This window comes from Lithobates pipiens, unplaced genomic scaffold (assembly GCF_037356315.1).
Source record: "Lithobates pipiens isolate NorthernLeopardFrog02 unplaced genomic scaffold, aLitPip1_a1.2 Scaffold_16, whole genome shotgun sequence".
In the NCBI taxonomy this organism is placed as follows: domain Eukaryota; kingdom Metazoa; phylum Chordata; class Amphibia; order Anura; family Ranidae; genus Lithobates; species Lithobates pipiens.
Window position 1 is genome coordinate 54,685,410 of NW_027507748.1, and position 16,246 is coordinate 54,701,655.

The 16,246-nt window shown below is 41.1% G+C and overlaps 1 protein-coding gene across 2 annotated transcripts in view; it reads right to left on the minus strand.

The window, feature by feature from the left end:
• SIM2 (SIM bHLH transcription factor 2) overlaps positions 1-16,246 on the minus strand; it is a 208,165-nt gene that overhangs the window by 99,180 nt on the left and 92,739 nt on the right. For both annotated transcript variants that reach the window (XM_077479919.1, XM_077479918.1), the window contains exon 2: positions 4,917-4,999. In XM_077479919.1, coding sequence (XP_077336045.1) covers positions 4,917-4,999 — 83 coding nt within the window. The remainder of the gene's footprint in view (positions 1-4,916; positions 5,000-16,246) is intronic.

Consider the following 16,246-nt stretch of genomic DNA (forward strand, 5'->3'; position numbering starts at 1 on the left):
TTTTTACATTTTTAGGAGCATTTTTATGCTATTTCTTTTTTTAGGATGACCCTCCACTTTAATTACATCTCCTAAATTATTATTCTCATCCTTCCTGAAAAGCACGGCACATTTTAGATTTGATGAATCAGTAAAACTGGTTCAAACTCGTGCAAAAAATGGAAAGAAATAGAGAAATATCAATCTATTAAACAGGAACACTGACTGCAGTGTGTCTTTATGAAAAACACATTGCTCCGAGTGAGATTGTACAGGGTTTTGGAGAGATTATTGCAGTCTGCAATGTATTTTCTGCATATAATGGTAACATTCTAGGCAAACCTACAGGGCTTTGAGCCACAAATGAAAAATTGCACTGGATTAAATGCTTCTACGAGGGTACGCACTTGTATGCAGAAAAGCTATCAAAATACCCATAAATATTTAGGCAAGGTGGGATAAGAAAAGAAAAATAAACTGAATTTTCTATATAAAGAGAAAAGAATTTGATATTGAGTTATGAGTTTGTATTATGCCAAAAGGCAAAGTTTTATACAACGCCAAAAAAACGGAAAAAAACCCCCCCAAAAACAGCAACATGTATGTTAATATGATTATTATTATGTTAAAAGAGAATGCCAATCAGTAGAGTTAAGCCTCTTACACACAATCGGATTTTCCACAGACAAGACCTCAGACTTTTGTCCTAAGGCATGTACCTGGATTTTGTCTTGCATACAAACGGCAAGGAATTGTTGGCCAACAAACACAAATGTAGTAACGTACTACGTGTTTTTTCGGCTCTTTAGGGCCACCATTTGGGGTCCTTTTGCTAATTTTGTGTTAGTAAAAGTTTGGTAAATGTTGATTTGCTCTTTTAATTTCCTGCTTCATATTTATCTCTTTTCAGCTCGCGCTTTTCAATTTGTGCTTTTCAGTTAGTTTCTGAACGGCCGTTTGTCAACCAGCCAAGTTGCGTATTTGGAGGAGATAACGTGTTATTTCTTATTGGCCTTGGAGCTATTGCTGTGACCCAAGTCCAGCCAGGAACAGGAGGAGGAGGATTTCTTGGACCAAAAATTGGTTGTTTTATTCATCCTGACCAATTATGTCATATGCCTTTGCTGCGGGAGCTCCAGGAGAATAATGCAGATGATTTTTGGAATTATCTCCGGGTGACGGACCCCTGCTTTCACCAACTTTTGGTATTGTTGACACCCTATATTAAGAAGCAGGACACATGCATGAGGCTTTTATTTTATTTATTGGTTGAATAATAATGTTTTGATTTGTTATATTTTCTAGATTTTTGAATGCATAGAATGCACTTTTTGGTTAAGTTCTATTGGCAAGTTCTATTTTCTTTTTTTAATGCACAATAAAAAAAATGTTTTACTTCAAATGACAGTTTGGGAGTAGGCAGTTACAAAAAAAAAATACAATGTAAGATTGACAAGGGACACCAACATAGTTGTATCTTTGATCTTAAAAACTACAGGATAATAGTGTTGTGGTAAAAAAAAGCATAATAATATTATTCTTGATATCACTAGAAAAAAAAGCCTTTGAAAATTTGTTTGCAATAACTCCATCAGTATCACCAGCAAAGCAGCTTCATTATTATCCCATTATAGAAGAAGAGAATTGTGCGCTGCATTTCAAGATTTCATAATTTGCCGCGTCACGGATGTTAATTCTCCATTACAAATGCTAGTTTACAAGACCGACCGCTTCTGGCACGTCCTTGCTTCCGAGCATGCGTGTTTGTACTTTGGACTTTTGTCCGATGGACTTATGTACACACGCTTGAAAAATCCAACAGACATTTGTCCGTGGAAAATTTAAAAACCTGCCTTCCAACATTTGTCAGTGGAAAATCTGATAAGAATTGTCTGATGGAGTGTACACACGGTCAGATTTTCCACCAACAGCCTCTCATCACACATTTCCCGTCAGAAAATCCGATCGTGTGTACGCGGCTTAAGACCCCATACACACCATTAGATTTTCTGCAGACTTTTGTCTTCAGATTTACCAAAACCATATAATATGAGGTCAAACCTTAAGAGTTTTAATGTGTATGCAATCAGGCAGGCCCTTGCACTACATGGTTTTGGTAAATCTGAAGACAAAAATCTGCAGAAAATCTAATAGTGTATATGGGGCTTAAGGCAGCCAATATATGATTCATTCTTGTTCATTCAACCAGTAGGTTGAACACACTCGATGTGGCTGGGAGAATCACTCCTGCTGAGGTATCGTATTCTGAAAGTGGCGAGACATACCCACCATCAGAATACACTGATCAGTGCTGCTGGCTATAGCAGGAGGCGCTGATCTTGCACAAATTTTCCAATAGGCTGGTTGTACAGAAGTCAATTGATTGAGGGGTCACTATGTTATAATCTGACAATACATTAAATTTTAGATTTACGAAGACTATATAATGTCTACTATTGTTATTTTTATTTTGTGCATTTAATTACTTATGTACTTATGTATGCTTTTATTTATGTACTGATGTTACATTTATTTTAGGTTGAATATCTTTTTATTACCAAGTTTTCAAGAAATACAAAAGATAAATGGAAAGAAATAATAAATTCACATTAAAAAGTAGGAGTACAACTGGACATTGAGCATACAAAAATGATTGCCAGTCAGCATAAACATCCAGATAGAGGGATATTAATCCCTACTAATCACTGAGTAAGGGATAGGGATGTCTTCAACTATTCACCCAGAACTAGGATCTAAGATGTGGGTGGCATCGGTAACATCAGGTTAGTTATGCATGTAACTAGCTTATATAACATCAAGTAACACAAAATAATCAAAGAATAATTATACTCAGGAAAGAGAATTAAGTAAAAGGGGGAAGACCGAAGAAAGAGAGAAAGGGAAATAGATAAGAGAGAAAAGGAACAGATTGGGGTTGATTTCAATGGCGGCTGGTGCTGTATATTTTGAGAGGGGGGGCGGCAAAGAAGATGCCGCTCCACTGCCATCCCCCCTCAGTCTGAACCCCCCTCCCCCGTTGCTTACTCGTCCCCCCACTAGCCTTGCGCTTACCCCATGTAGGTCGCGGGCAGCTTCTCATCCCCGGCGTCACCCTGTGTCTCCGGCTTCGCGGCAGCTTCCTCCTCCTTCCTTCCCCCCCCCAAATCCCCCTCCTAGCACAAATCCTCTTTCCCCATCATCCCTCCCAACACAAGTCTTCTTAAATTACCACTTCAAGCTATTCTTAACCATTGCCCCCCCCCCCCCCTAAATAGCCCATCCCAACACAAATCCCCTCACTCTCAATCCCCATGCAGCACCCCCCTACCTCACATGAAATGACAGTGCCCAGGGCAGCCACCCCTCCTGCCCACCCCTTGTCATAGCCCTGCCAGTGTCCCCATTTGAAGCTGCTTCTCCTGAGAGCACTGGTGCATGCTCGCTCCCCAGACCTGCTGCTGCGCCCATTTGCACAGACAGCGAGACTCAGCTCCCTCAACACTGGCTTTGATTGACAGCAGTGGGAGCCAAAGGGTTATATTTGAAGGTTAGGGAAGAGGTAGGCAGTAAGTAACATAAGGGAAATTGCATTGTAGGCCAAGGAGAGAAAACCTTGGGATACCAAAGATGAGAGACTTGATGTGCATTACCAAATGTGGATATCTGTAATGAGTATCAAAGAGAAAGGGGAAAGAAATGAAAAGGGGAAAACTGAAGCAAAAAAGATGGTAGAGAGAGAAAGATTATGCCTGGACATGTAGACTGCCCGCCAGAGCCAGGCCCGACCTCCTTTGCATTATAAATTACTTTAAAATCAGCTTTTAATGTGTGATAAATCGGTTCCTCGGGTAATAGATGTGCATTAAAATATTGCACATTGCATAAGTTTCATAAAACCATTATAATGTATTTTTAAAAGGGGGGGGGGGGGGGGGATGGGTTATATCTACGCACAGTTTGCCAACTAATAGTTCTACCTAAACATTCTCTTTTTTGTTGAAATCATACTACCCATGTCGTGGGAACCTAGACCAGCATTTATTTATTGTAAAAGACCAGGGAGAGAAGTTAACATTGGCATTTATTTGAATATATCTTATTTGAAGAGACCCTGTCAAGTCTATAAAGAACTGAAAAGGGCAGCTACCCGCAAGTGATAAAAAAATAGTATTTCTACCTCTCTGGTGGTCCATGTCACCCATCTTCCCCTTGTCAGTTCCAGTGATGCAACTTTTGTCAGAGTCTTCAGCATTCAACAATGACAGCAGTGCCCAACTCTATGTCCCCCACTGCATGCCACGGTTTCAACTTCCAGTTCCTAGGTCAACATAGGATTCCGAAAAGAAGAGATCACAGTGTGCAGTGGGGGACAAAGGCATCTGACACCCCTGGAAGTGACACTGATGGAGGGACAATGAAGACATGGGCTGCAAGAGACATGAGTATACTTTCTCTTCTCTTGCAGAAAGCTGCCCTATTTTGAGACCTGATAGGGTCTCTTTAAGGAAGAAATATTTGGAAAATACCTACTTGAATTCAGATTTTTACTGAGATGACACACAATAGCTGAGCTTTAAAAGATAGCTTTCAGGGGGAATGCCTACATTGTAAGCCTGTGGGTGGTAGAGGATACTCCGGTTCCCTGACAAAAAGGAAAGACACAAACGTGGACATGAAAAATTGTGACTATGTTCAGTTGGAGTTCAAAGAGCAAGTATAAGATGGAGTAGTTATAATAAGTGTGAAAAACTTCGGGGACTGAAACATGCTGCCACTATCCATATGTTGTGAAGCCATTGTATTTTCTAACTTGAAGTAGTAGAATCATCAAATATGGAATCTGGTCGCTGAGGTCAACACAACCACTCTCTATTCCTCCAGATTAAAAAATCAGCACACATTGTAGGAGATCTGCAGTCACTCGGCACAATAAATACCTGAAGTAGATGAGATCCCAGCTCTTTTGCCACATTATCCAATGGTCCAAGTCTTGTAGGATGGCCCCAGGCATCTCCAAGACCTGAGCAGACAAGGAAAGATAAAGTAATAGTAATATATATTGGACTAAAATACTTCTGGACTATATACAAAATTTGCAATCTGTGTATATTCTCTAGGGGTGAGTGAAATGTTGACTTCCATTAAATTTTGGTGAAATGCATTGGAATCAATAGGGAAGGTGAAATAAAGATTTGTAGTCATGCAAACGGATTTCAATGGCTCAAGAGGGTTAAGATCCATTTAACTATACAGGAGAAAAAACTACCCCATTAGCCAAATTATTTTACTTTTTAACAGAAGGAATTAGAAAAGTGAAGAAAAAAAATGTACATGAATAACATTCAATATATTTAAAGAAGGGAAAAAAGAAAGACTAACCAAAATAAACAAAACCAAAATACTTTGAAAAGACTATGGGGTTGATTTGCTAAAACTGGAGATTGCAAAATCTGGTGCAGCTGTGAATGGTAGCCAACCAGCCAGGAGAAGCCAGAAGAAAATACTGAACAGTGGCGGCTGGCAAATTTCTTGGGGGGGGGGCAGCCCGCGGCTCCCCCTCCAGCCAGCCATCCACCCAACCACCACCAAGCCCCCCGTTGCTCGATCGATCGCCTCAACCCAACCCCCCATCAATCACCACTTGCCTCGCTCGCTCGTCTACTGCCAGCCCCACAGGTACCTTCATCCCTGTGTCTCTGTCCCTGTCCTGGCCCGAGTCCTGGCGGTCTCCTCCCGGCCAATCAGGAGTCATGGAATCTGGCCAATGGGGTATTATGACTCCCAGCCAATCAGGTATCAGGACCGGCTGATTGGCCGGGATTGGTCAGGAGGAAAAATAGGAAGACATTAGTGAATATTAATTTCGCTAATGTCACTCAACTGGGTGGGCTCAGGGCGCAGTGCTCTGCGCTCTGAACCCACCCTTTTTTGAAGCCAATTAGGCTCTAATCATGTGCTTTGAAAAAAAAAACTCCATTGGAATACATGCGTCTGGTGCCCCGCATGTAGATTAGGGAGCCGTACATATTGATGGGGGAGTGGTACCCGTGCATCCTGCATGAGCGGCCACCACTAATAGCAAATATTGATTCGCTAGTGTCACAAGCGGGTGGGTTCCAAACATTTTAAAGCCAATTAGCTCCTTAAGCCAATTAAAGCCTCAGCCTTGAAAAAAACTCTACGAGTCCGATGCCCTGCATGCTTAACCGCATGCAAACTAGGGGGATGGCGCCCCTAATGGATTGGTCGCTCCTGCAATCAGCTTCTAACTGCAGCTTGTTCAATTAAGCGTTAAAAAAAAAATGGAAGCTGATTGGTTTCTATGCATGGCTGCACCAGATTTTTGCACCCTCCAGTTTTAGTAAATTAATCTCTATGTATTTCCTTGAAACAATCCCTTTTATTTTTATCCACAGTCAGTACTTCACACTGCATAGTTTGTAAATCTAAAGCAGATTGTACAATCAGATTGTAACTGTTTTGTCATTTTAATAGTACTTTATCCATGCAAGCCAGACTCACGTTGAGTAAAATATACTGTATGTAAGGGGAAATTGTGTTTGACAAATGTGACCATGTTGTTTATTTTTCATGTTTGTAAAAGCGTCTGTTTGTGTGATTGGCAAATTACGGCAGTGCCATACAAGCCGCAATTATTGAAGGATCACTATAGGACTGCTCTACCTTAAATGAAGGGCTTATGTTTTATGCTTCATGTGAAAGAACTATTCATCAAGTGTCTATGATGGTGCTATCGAAATTAGATAATACTAAAAGAGGTGCTAAAAATGACCACACATACAGTATGTATGAAAATGAAAATGCACATGGGGCATTTGCTCAGCTCCTCTGAACGCCTTTTCTCCTGGCATATGAAAAAAAGCTTGAAAGAGCACCTAACGCCCCGTTTTGAAAACACGTTTATGGGCTTTTTAGGAGCGTCAAGCATTTGGCAATTCATTCATTCTGTTGGCCAGAATATTAATTTATTCTGGCCTTTGGAAGGGAGTTCTCTAGTACTAAATGCGCCTAGCTTTTAGGCGTTTAGGTGCGTTGAAGATTTTTTTTTGCCCAGGCACTCCTCTTGTGAACATGCGATTGACCATTTTTTTTTCAGGCTACTCTTCTAATATGCTTATAAGCCTTCGTTCACACTGAACACAGCTTTGAACTTGCACGATTTCAAAGTTGCATTTCAGTCAGACTCCAGGGGTGACTTGAAGGACATCTGTGCGGGTTCATGCACAGATGTCTATTGAAATCACCCCCGAAGTCGTCAAAAGTAGTGCAGGAACTACATTTGGAAATCTGTGTGGCGCCGCAGAGTCGGCGTCGCACCGATTGGGACATTCCTATTTCCGGCGATAGGCTATGATTTAAAATGCGATTCGACCTGTCAAATCTCATGTCAAATCGCGCCGATGTGAACGGGGTCCCTATGTGTGCACAACCACATAGGCTAACATAGAGTTTTATTTAGAGGCTTAAAAAAAAAGTAAAATGTAAAGATGGTGTTTTTTACATCCTGAGTACATGAGGCCTAAATGCCATCTGCTACTACTTATCTGTTCATAAACACCATGTATTTGAATTATTTTTATTTTATTTTTTTACATTCTATTGGGTATACATCATACAATGTAAAGGAGAAATACATGTGTCAATGACAGAAGAAGAAAAGCTGATACATAAGAGAAAGGAAATATTACATGGACAAAGGGCTAGATAACATTTTCATACATCTCCCTTATATAATTGGTACATGTATTGTTGTTATTATGCTGTTTGTTTTTATTATATATTATGAAAGGTGACAATAGGGTTGATTTAATAAAACTGTAGAGTGCAAAGAGGGAAGAGTCGGGGCCATTGCTTCTTCTCCATTGCTTCTTGGTGCTAAGACTCCCTGGCCAATCGGATCTCAGGAGCCGCTTCCTGATTGTCTGGGAGGAGAAGCAGGAAGACATTAGCGAATATTAATTTGCTAATGTCACATAACTGGGTGGACTCAGGGCACAGTGCTTTGCGCCCCAAGCCCACCCTTTTTTTAAGCCAATTAGAGCCTCGGCTCTAATCACTTGCTTAAAAAAAAAAAAAACATTGAAATCCATGCGTCCGGTGCCCTGCATGTAGATTAGGGGCCAGACACGTGGATTTAGGGGTCAGTACCCCTGAGCCCCTAATGGAGCGGCCCCCACTGGTGCAAAATCTGGTGCAGCTCTGCAAAGAAACCAATCAGCTTCAAGGTTTTTTTGTCAAATCTTAATTGAACAGGCTGGAGTTAGAGGTTGATTGGCTACAATTCACAGCTGTACCAGATTTTGCACTCTACAATTTTAGTAAATCAACCCCAATGTCAAACTAGTAATGAATTCAAAAAGAAAAATAACAACTTGGAGTGCCTGGTGTTTTTTCAGAAGTGATAATTGTATCCCCTGATTACCATTGCCAATCCTTATACTCACAATACATCTCATCCATAGCGGTTAGCTTATCGCCTTTTGATTGCCTAGAAAGCGCTATCAAAGCAAGTATCCTCCACTGACCTATCATTTATGGTTTCAGAAATAATCCATCCAACTTCCTGCTCCTTGAGGGCGACTCCCTCCCCACCCTCCCACTCTGCTCCCCTTCCTTGTTCTTTTTTTCCCCCTTTTTCTTGCCACTTTCCTTCTTTCTTCTTTCGGTTTTATTATGAGAAGAAATTCAGAAGAAGAAGTTGTACAATAAGGGTTGCACAGGCTGGAGCCCCAGCCAAAATACATCGTAAATACAATGTCAGTTTCAACTACAGCATAAAGTAAAACAACAGACAGCTAAAGCAGCCTTTTTCAACTGTGGTGCCCTGAGGTTTCTTCAGGGGTGTCTTGGCAAAATGCCCAAAAATTACCCCAAAATTGTATACAAGGCGGTGGGTGGATAAAACCTGCCTTTTAGTTACACAAAGCCACAAGTTTTCCTTGTACACCATTGTACGACCTCCCAATGACCAATGACATTATCAGTTGATAAGGAGGAGGTGAGTTGCCTGCCTTGTTGGACCCTCCCTTGCCTCTCTCCATCAGCTTTGGGTTCTCATTAGCTGAGTGATGGAGAAAAACTGAGGGAGCAGAGAAACATTGGAATACTAGTCAATACCAGTTTACAATGTGTATTTGCTTTGGAAGAATGACCCTCAACGTTGGGTTCCTACGTGTATTGATGTTAATGCAACTATCAGAATAGCTTTTACATTTTAGAATGGAGGTGCCCCAAGACTGTTCATAATTATGGAGGGTGCCTCCAGATTGTTCATAATTTTAAAGGGTGCTATGACTGAAAAAAGGTTCCGAAACACTCGATGAGTAGATAAACAAATAAAAACTAGACTAGTCCAAGTGATCACAAAAGAAAAGGGGGAGGGGGGCACATCCCACCCTGTTGACCTCATGCCAACTTGAAGCAAAAAACGGGACTAGCCCCAACCATGAGATCATATAACCCAAACTTATAAAGGAAGAGAAGGAAAAAGATAATGGAAAGGAAGAGAGGGGGCCCAGACTGGACTACAGTTTCCAGAGGGGGAAAAAGACTGGAAAACAGAAGAGGAAGAGGAGACCCAGAAGAGGAACTTGTGAAATCATCTGGAACCAGGAGGTCCTGAAAAGCATACATAGAAAGGGAAGACTCCTACAGATCAATGTGGACATAACTAGCCCATGGTTCCCATACCTTCCTGAGCCCCTTCCCCTCTTTTGTTCTCATTGTCTCCCTTTCTTTTGGTTTCTCTTCCTCTCATACCTATTTCAACCAAAAATTGGTGTGCACAGATCCCAGCTGAACACCCCGCAGCAGACTTCCCTCCTTGAGTCCAGAGTTACTTCCGGGGGACAGAAGGATTCTCTATTGATGTGTGGTTATCTCATGTATGGCCTGACCAGACAGTTCTTTCGACCTAGGTAACATGTTATGTTATTAATGCTGCTACTTGTCTTTACCTCTCATTCCCCGGAAGGGTATAACCACCTTTTGGTTGTTCCAAAAAGCAATTTCTATTGGTTGCATATTCTGTGAAGTTCCCATTTCATTGTATCTGTAGCACACTGTTTAAATAAAAAAAATAAAAAATAAAAAAAAATATCCACCCAACTGAACTAAAAAAAAAAACTTTTTTATTTGTATCTTTTCTATATACAGAAATATAAAAAGGACAACAAGTCTATGTTTTTGCTTTAAAAATAACACATTTATGCATCTTAAATTGCATATATGAATATATGAAATATATATATATGAAATATATGAATATATGAAATATATATGAATATATTAAGTGATAAATATTACATGATTTTCTTTTGAAAAAAGAACTGAATGTAGAAAGGAAGCAATGCAGAAAGGATGACTATGTACACTGACAAGGAGAATGTAATGAGAGCTGCATGTTTTAAAAGTAATCACTATGGGAGCTTGGTGTAAACTTGTGGTAACTCTGAGACCACTGGGAGGAGTGGAGAGGGGAGATAAGAGAAGAATGGAGAAGAGGAGAGAGAAAAAGAGAAAAGAGGAGAGGAGAAGGGAAAGGAGGAGAGGGTAGATAAGAAATATTAAAGTGTTACTAATCCCGCAACAGTAAAATCAGTCTGTATATGCAGATAGCATGCTTGTTATACTCACTGTGGAACTTAAGGGGTTAAGCCTCACCATTGTGTAAAAAGGCTGTTTGATCCTGTATGCACAAATCCTTCCCTGCACTGTCTATCTGGTGAAGGCCAGCTAACACCAGCATGGTAGCCTACCTGCACATGCTCAGTTGTGTCTTTTATGCTGGAGAGAACATTTACTTGTTCTCTGTGCTAGCCGGGTCACATGATATTGATATCACACATGTGGGCGTGTTTACAGACTGTAGTGGAAATCTCCTCCTACCTGAACTCTCAGCACTGGAGAAACTGTACAGTTTATAATGTGACCATGGTATGCAGATCATCCAAAAAGGTATATAGTGGCAGTAAAAAAAGAAGATTTATAAGTTGTGGGGGGTGAACTATTTTCATATTACTGGGTTTAGTAACACTTTAACCACTTGACCTCCAGAAGATTTAGCCCCTACATGACCAGGCCATTTTTTGTGATACGGCACTGCGTTATTTTAACTGACAATTGTGCGGCCATGCAACACTGTACCCAAATAAAATTTTTGGGCTATAAACATAAAAAGATCAGCAATTTTGAAAAAAATATTTTTTTTAGGTTCTCTTATAAAACATATCCAATAAAAAAATTGAAAAAATATAATGTCTCCAATAATTTATGCCAATATGTATTCTGCTACATATTTTTGGTAAAATAAATCCCAATAAGCGTATATTGATTGATTTGTGCAAAAGGTATTGTGTCTACGCACTATGGGATATTTTTATTTATGTATTTATTTTTACTAGTAATGGCGGCGATCATTATATCGGGATTGTGATATTGCGGCGTACATTATGATAATTTTGGGAACCAGTGACACTAATACAGTGATCAGTGCAAAAAATATTCACGGGGGGGGGGGGGGGGGCAATGAAGGGAAGAGGAGACATAGAAAGTAAGAGGAGAGAGAAAGAGAGATGAGGAAAATGTAGGATTGGAGAAGAGAAGAGGGGAAGGGAGGTTAGAGGGGAGCAGAAAAAAGGACAAAAGAAAAGAGGGGAGAAGTAAGGAGAGGAGAACAAGATTAAACAGGGGAGGGAAAAGAACGAGAGGGGGGGGGAGAACAAGACTGAACAGGGGAGAGAAGAGAACAAGAGAGAAGAGGGGGAGAAGAGAGGAGAACAAGACTAAACAGGGGAGAGAAGAGAACAAGTAAGAAGTGGGGGAGAGGAGAGGAGAACAAGACTGAACATGGGAGAGAAGAAAACAAGAGAGAAGAGGGGGAGAAGAGAGGAGAGGAGAACAATACTTAACAGGGGAGAGAAGAGAACAAGAGAGAAGAGGGGGAGAAGAGAGGAGAACAAGACTAAACAAGGGAGAGAAGAGAACAAGTAAGAAGTGGGGGAGAGGAGAGGAGAACAAGACTGAACATGGGAGAGAAGAAAACAAGAGAGAAGAGGGGAAGGAGAGAGGAGAGGAGAACAAGACTGAGCATGGGAAAGAGGAAAACAAGAGAGAAGAGGGGGAGAAGAGAGGAGAGGAGAACAAGACTGAACAGGGGAGAGAAGAGAACAAGAGAGAAGAGGGGAAGAAGAGAGGAGAGGAGAACAAGACTGAACAGGGGAGAGGAGAGAACAAGAGAGAAGTGGGGGAGAAGAGAGGAGAGGAGAACAAGACTGAGCAGAGGAGAGAAGAGAACAAGAGAGAAGAGGGGGTGAGGAGACGAGAACAAGAGAGAAGAGGGGGTGAGGAGACGAGAACAAGACTGAACAGGGGAGAGAATAGAACAAGACTGAAGAGGGAAAGATGAGAGGAGAGGAGAGCAAGACTGAGCAGGGAAGAGAAGAAAACAAGAGTGAAGAGGGAGAGAAGTGAGGAGAGGAGAACAAGACTGAACAGGGTAGAGAAGATAACAAAAGAGAAGAGGGGGAGAAGAGAGGAGAACAAGGCTGAAAAGGGGAGAGAAAAGAACAAGAGAGAAGAGGGGAAGAAAAGAGGAGAGGAGAACAAAACTGAACAGGGGAGAGAAGAGAACAAGGAAAAAGAGGGGGAGGAAAGAGGAGAGGAGAACAAGACTGAACAGGGGAGTGAAGCGAACAAGAGAGAAAGGGGGGGGGAGAGGAGAGGAGAACAATGCTGAACAGGGGAGAGAAGAGAAAAAGAGAGAAGAGTGGGAGAAGGGAGGAAAGGAGAACAAGTCTGAATAGCGGAGAGAAGAGAATAAGAGAAGTGAGGTAAAAGAAAGGAGAGGAGAACAAGACTGAACAGAGGAGTGAAGAGAACAAGAGAGAAGAGGGGGAGAAGAGAGGAGAACAAGACTGAACAGGGGAGAGAAGAGAACAAGAGAGAAAAGGCGGGAAAAGAGGAGAGGAGAACAAGACTGAACAGGGGAGAGAAGAGAACAAGAGAGATGAGGGGGAGAAAAGAGGAGAGGAAAACAAGACTGAACAGGGGAGAGAAGAGAAGAAGAGAGAAGAGGGGAAGAAGATAAAGTAGGAGTGATTTGAGTAGGAACAGAGAAGGAGAGGACTGAAAGCTTGAGGAGTAATAGATGAATGGTTAGAAGAGGATTAAGGGAGGAGTGGAGAGGGGCAGAGAGAAGTGGAAAAGAGTGTAGAACAGAGGATGGGGTGGGGCTGAGAAGAGCAGAGAGGCAGAAGAGAGGAGTGGAGAAGTGATAAGGAAGTCATTAGTAATGAGGAAAGGAGGAAGAGAAGAGTGGGGAGGGAACAAGAAAGTCGCGGAGAGGAGACAGAAGATGGAAGAAAGGAGTCCAGAGGTGTGAAGTGGAGTGGACAGAAGAGAGGGAAGAGAGGGGAGGAGGAAGAAAAGAGAGGAGATTGGAAAGGAGAGAAGAGATCAGGAGAGAAATAGCGGAGAAGAGGACAAAATAGGGTAAAGGGGAAGATAAATAGAGGAGGGAAAAAGAGAGCAATGTTATCACAGAACAATACTTTTTTGATTTGGCCACCAAAGGAACGCTCTTTCCACTACAATGCCATGCTGAATATAAATGAGCCAAACACAAGAAAAAGGAAACCTTGTCATTCAGGAATGTGCGTTTTATAGTAATTATTTATTACATGATAGCCAGATATTAAAATACACCTAATAAATATGATCTGAGGACCATGCTGTGCTCGGAGAAGAAAGCTCCAGGCCTGTGAAAGGAAAGCGTTCTGTGCAGCATCTCTATAAAATATGTCTTGTAACTACTTGCACTAAAAAGCCAGCGGGGCTGTGCAAAAAGTTTACTTTGCTGAGTTTATTGGCAGCTGCACAGATGTTCGCTTGAAATACAACAGAGACCTGACCCCAGACGCAGATTTCTGAAATCTACCACGTAATAAGAAAGTCAATTTTCTTTGCGAGCTTGTCAAGAGCAGATCTGGAGCAGGAACAATGCAGGATTGATAAGTGCAGTCTAACAATATTCGTTACTGACTTCCTAACATGTCTTCAAGAGGTCCTCAGGCTTTAAGACATCGGCTAATTTTCAATACAATATTTGATTGTGAGATTATGTGTTGGGCGTCCTAAAAGGGGAATGAAAGTATTTTCAGCGGTTTTAGATACATGTGAAACGAGCTTGACTATAACTAATCTTCTTAATGTTTGTTAAAGATATATTTATATATATTTAGTTTAATGTTTCCATATATAGTATATAATTAAATCTGCACGTAGAGGCAGCCATTTTCCCATTTTTTCTCAAATTTATTAAATGTAATCTTTTAATAATTTCAACATAATAAATGTAATTTAATAATGAAAGTAAAAAATTATTTTAATGAGCTTCAGTAATAATGGTTTGTGTCAAATTTATTTTAACATTTTTTAATCTTTTTTTTATCATAATTATTCTTTATTAAGTATTTTTTTTTTCATAAATATTTTAACAAAGTTATAAAAACCTCTTATTACATAAGCGGTGAGTTATCAAACAATATTTATACTAACATTCTTAAATTAATACAATCCACAATGCTTATCCCAACATGGGAGGAAAGGGAAAGCCTCTTAAAGGGGAGGTCCACCCTAAAATGGACCTCCGCTCATCGGAATCCCCCCCCCCTCCGGCGCCACAATTGGCACCTTTCAGGGGGGAGGGGGGTGCAGTTACCTGGATAATCCAGGTAACTGCACCCACTTCCGGGATAGCTGTCTGCGGAAAGGGGCGTAGATTACGCCCCTTTCCGCAACTGCCCGCCCCTTTGCTCAAGTGCCCCGCTGCCTGCTGGGAAACACACAGTTCCCAGAGGCAGCGGGGACCGTCCCGTTTGCGCCGCGCGGCTCGCGCATGCGCAGTAGGGAACCGGGAAATGAAGCCGAAAGGCTCCATTTCCTGATTCCCATACCCAAGATGGCGGCGGCAGGACCCGACAGACGACCTAGCGATCGGCTTCGGGTGCCGACATCGCGGGCGCGCTGGACAGGTAAGTGTCACTATTTTAAAAGTCAGCAGCTGCAGTATTTGTAGCTGCTGGCTTTTAAAAAAAAAAAAAAACGCGGAGTCCCGGTGGACTCCCGCTTTAAGGAGGATAGAGCAACATAACAAGGAGATACCTCTTTTTTTTCTTTTTTTTAATCCTTCCTTCGCGCTTCCCCCTATCCCCATATATTTAATTGTAGATTTTATTCCCCCCCCCCTTCTCTCCCTTACTAATACCCCATTTTTATTTTTCTATCAAATTTTTATGTTTTCCTTCCATCCAAGGTCTCCACATCCTGTTAAATTGCATCTCCTCACATAAGCAGCTCTCTCTTTAAGATGGGTTTCATTTACTGTATCTATCCAATTTTTTACCGTAGGCGGTATGTTTAATTGCCATCTCACTGTTATCATTTTCCTAGCTTGATATATGCACCCCAATATAGCTACTGTAGTACTCTTAACATTTTTTAATGTTTTTAAATTGTTTTATATCTGCGTTTTACAAATAAACATTTAATAAATGACAAGGAATTCACAGAGGACTATGAGTTAGCTAAAAAGACAACACAGCAGATAACATTTTGGGGTTGATTCACTAAAGAATATGTACGTATGAATTTGTATTGATCCCGCACAAACAAGGAAATCGTATACATGAAGGATTTACTACAACAATGAAAGAGAGCAATTGCACACAAGATATATATATACTATATTAACAAAAGTATTGGGACACCTGGCTTTACACGCACATGAATGTTAATGGCATCCCAGTCTTAGTTCGTAGGGTTCAAAATTTAGTTGGCCCACCCTTTGCAGCTATAACAGCTTTAACTCTTCTGGGAAGGCTGTCCACAAGGTTTAGGAGTGTGTCTATAGGAATGTTTGACCATTCTTCCAGAAGTGCATTTGGGAGGAATGTGATTCTCTCTGTTTTTGTTCCTAATTGATCGCTGTTAGCAATTTAAATGTGCATGCTGTGTAAAAATAAAACTGGATCATGTAATGGAGACTGTAAAAAAAATGGATCTGTAAGAAGCCTCAGTGAACCGTGCATGCATGGATCTTTATGCACGTGTTCAAACGACCAGAAACCGGCATGCCAGATTCCACATGCTTGTTTTTTGAATAGAGATTACTATGATAAATACCCATACATATGCTGACCTTTTCATGTGACAGCATGGTTTACTGGGGGGTTTATATGCCTTTTAG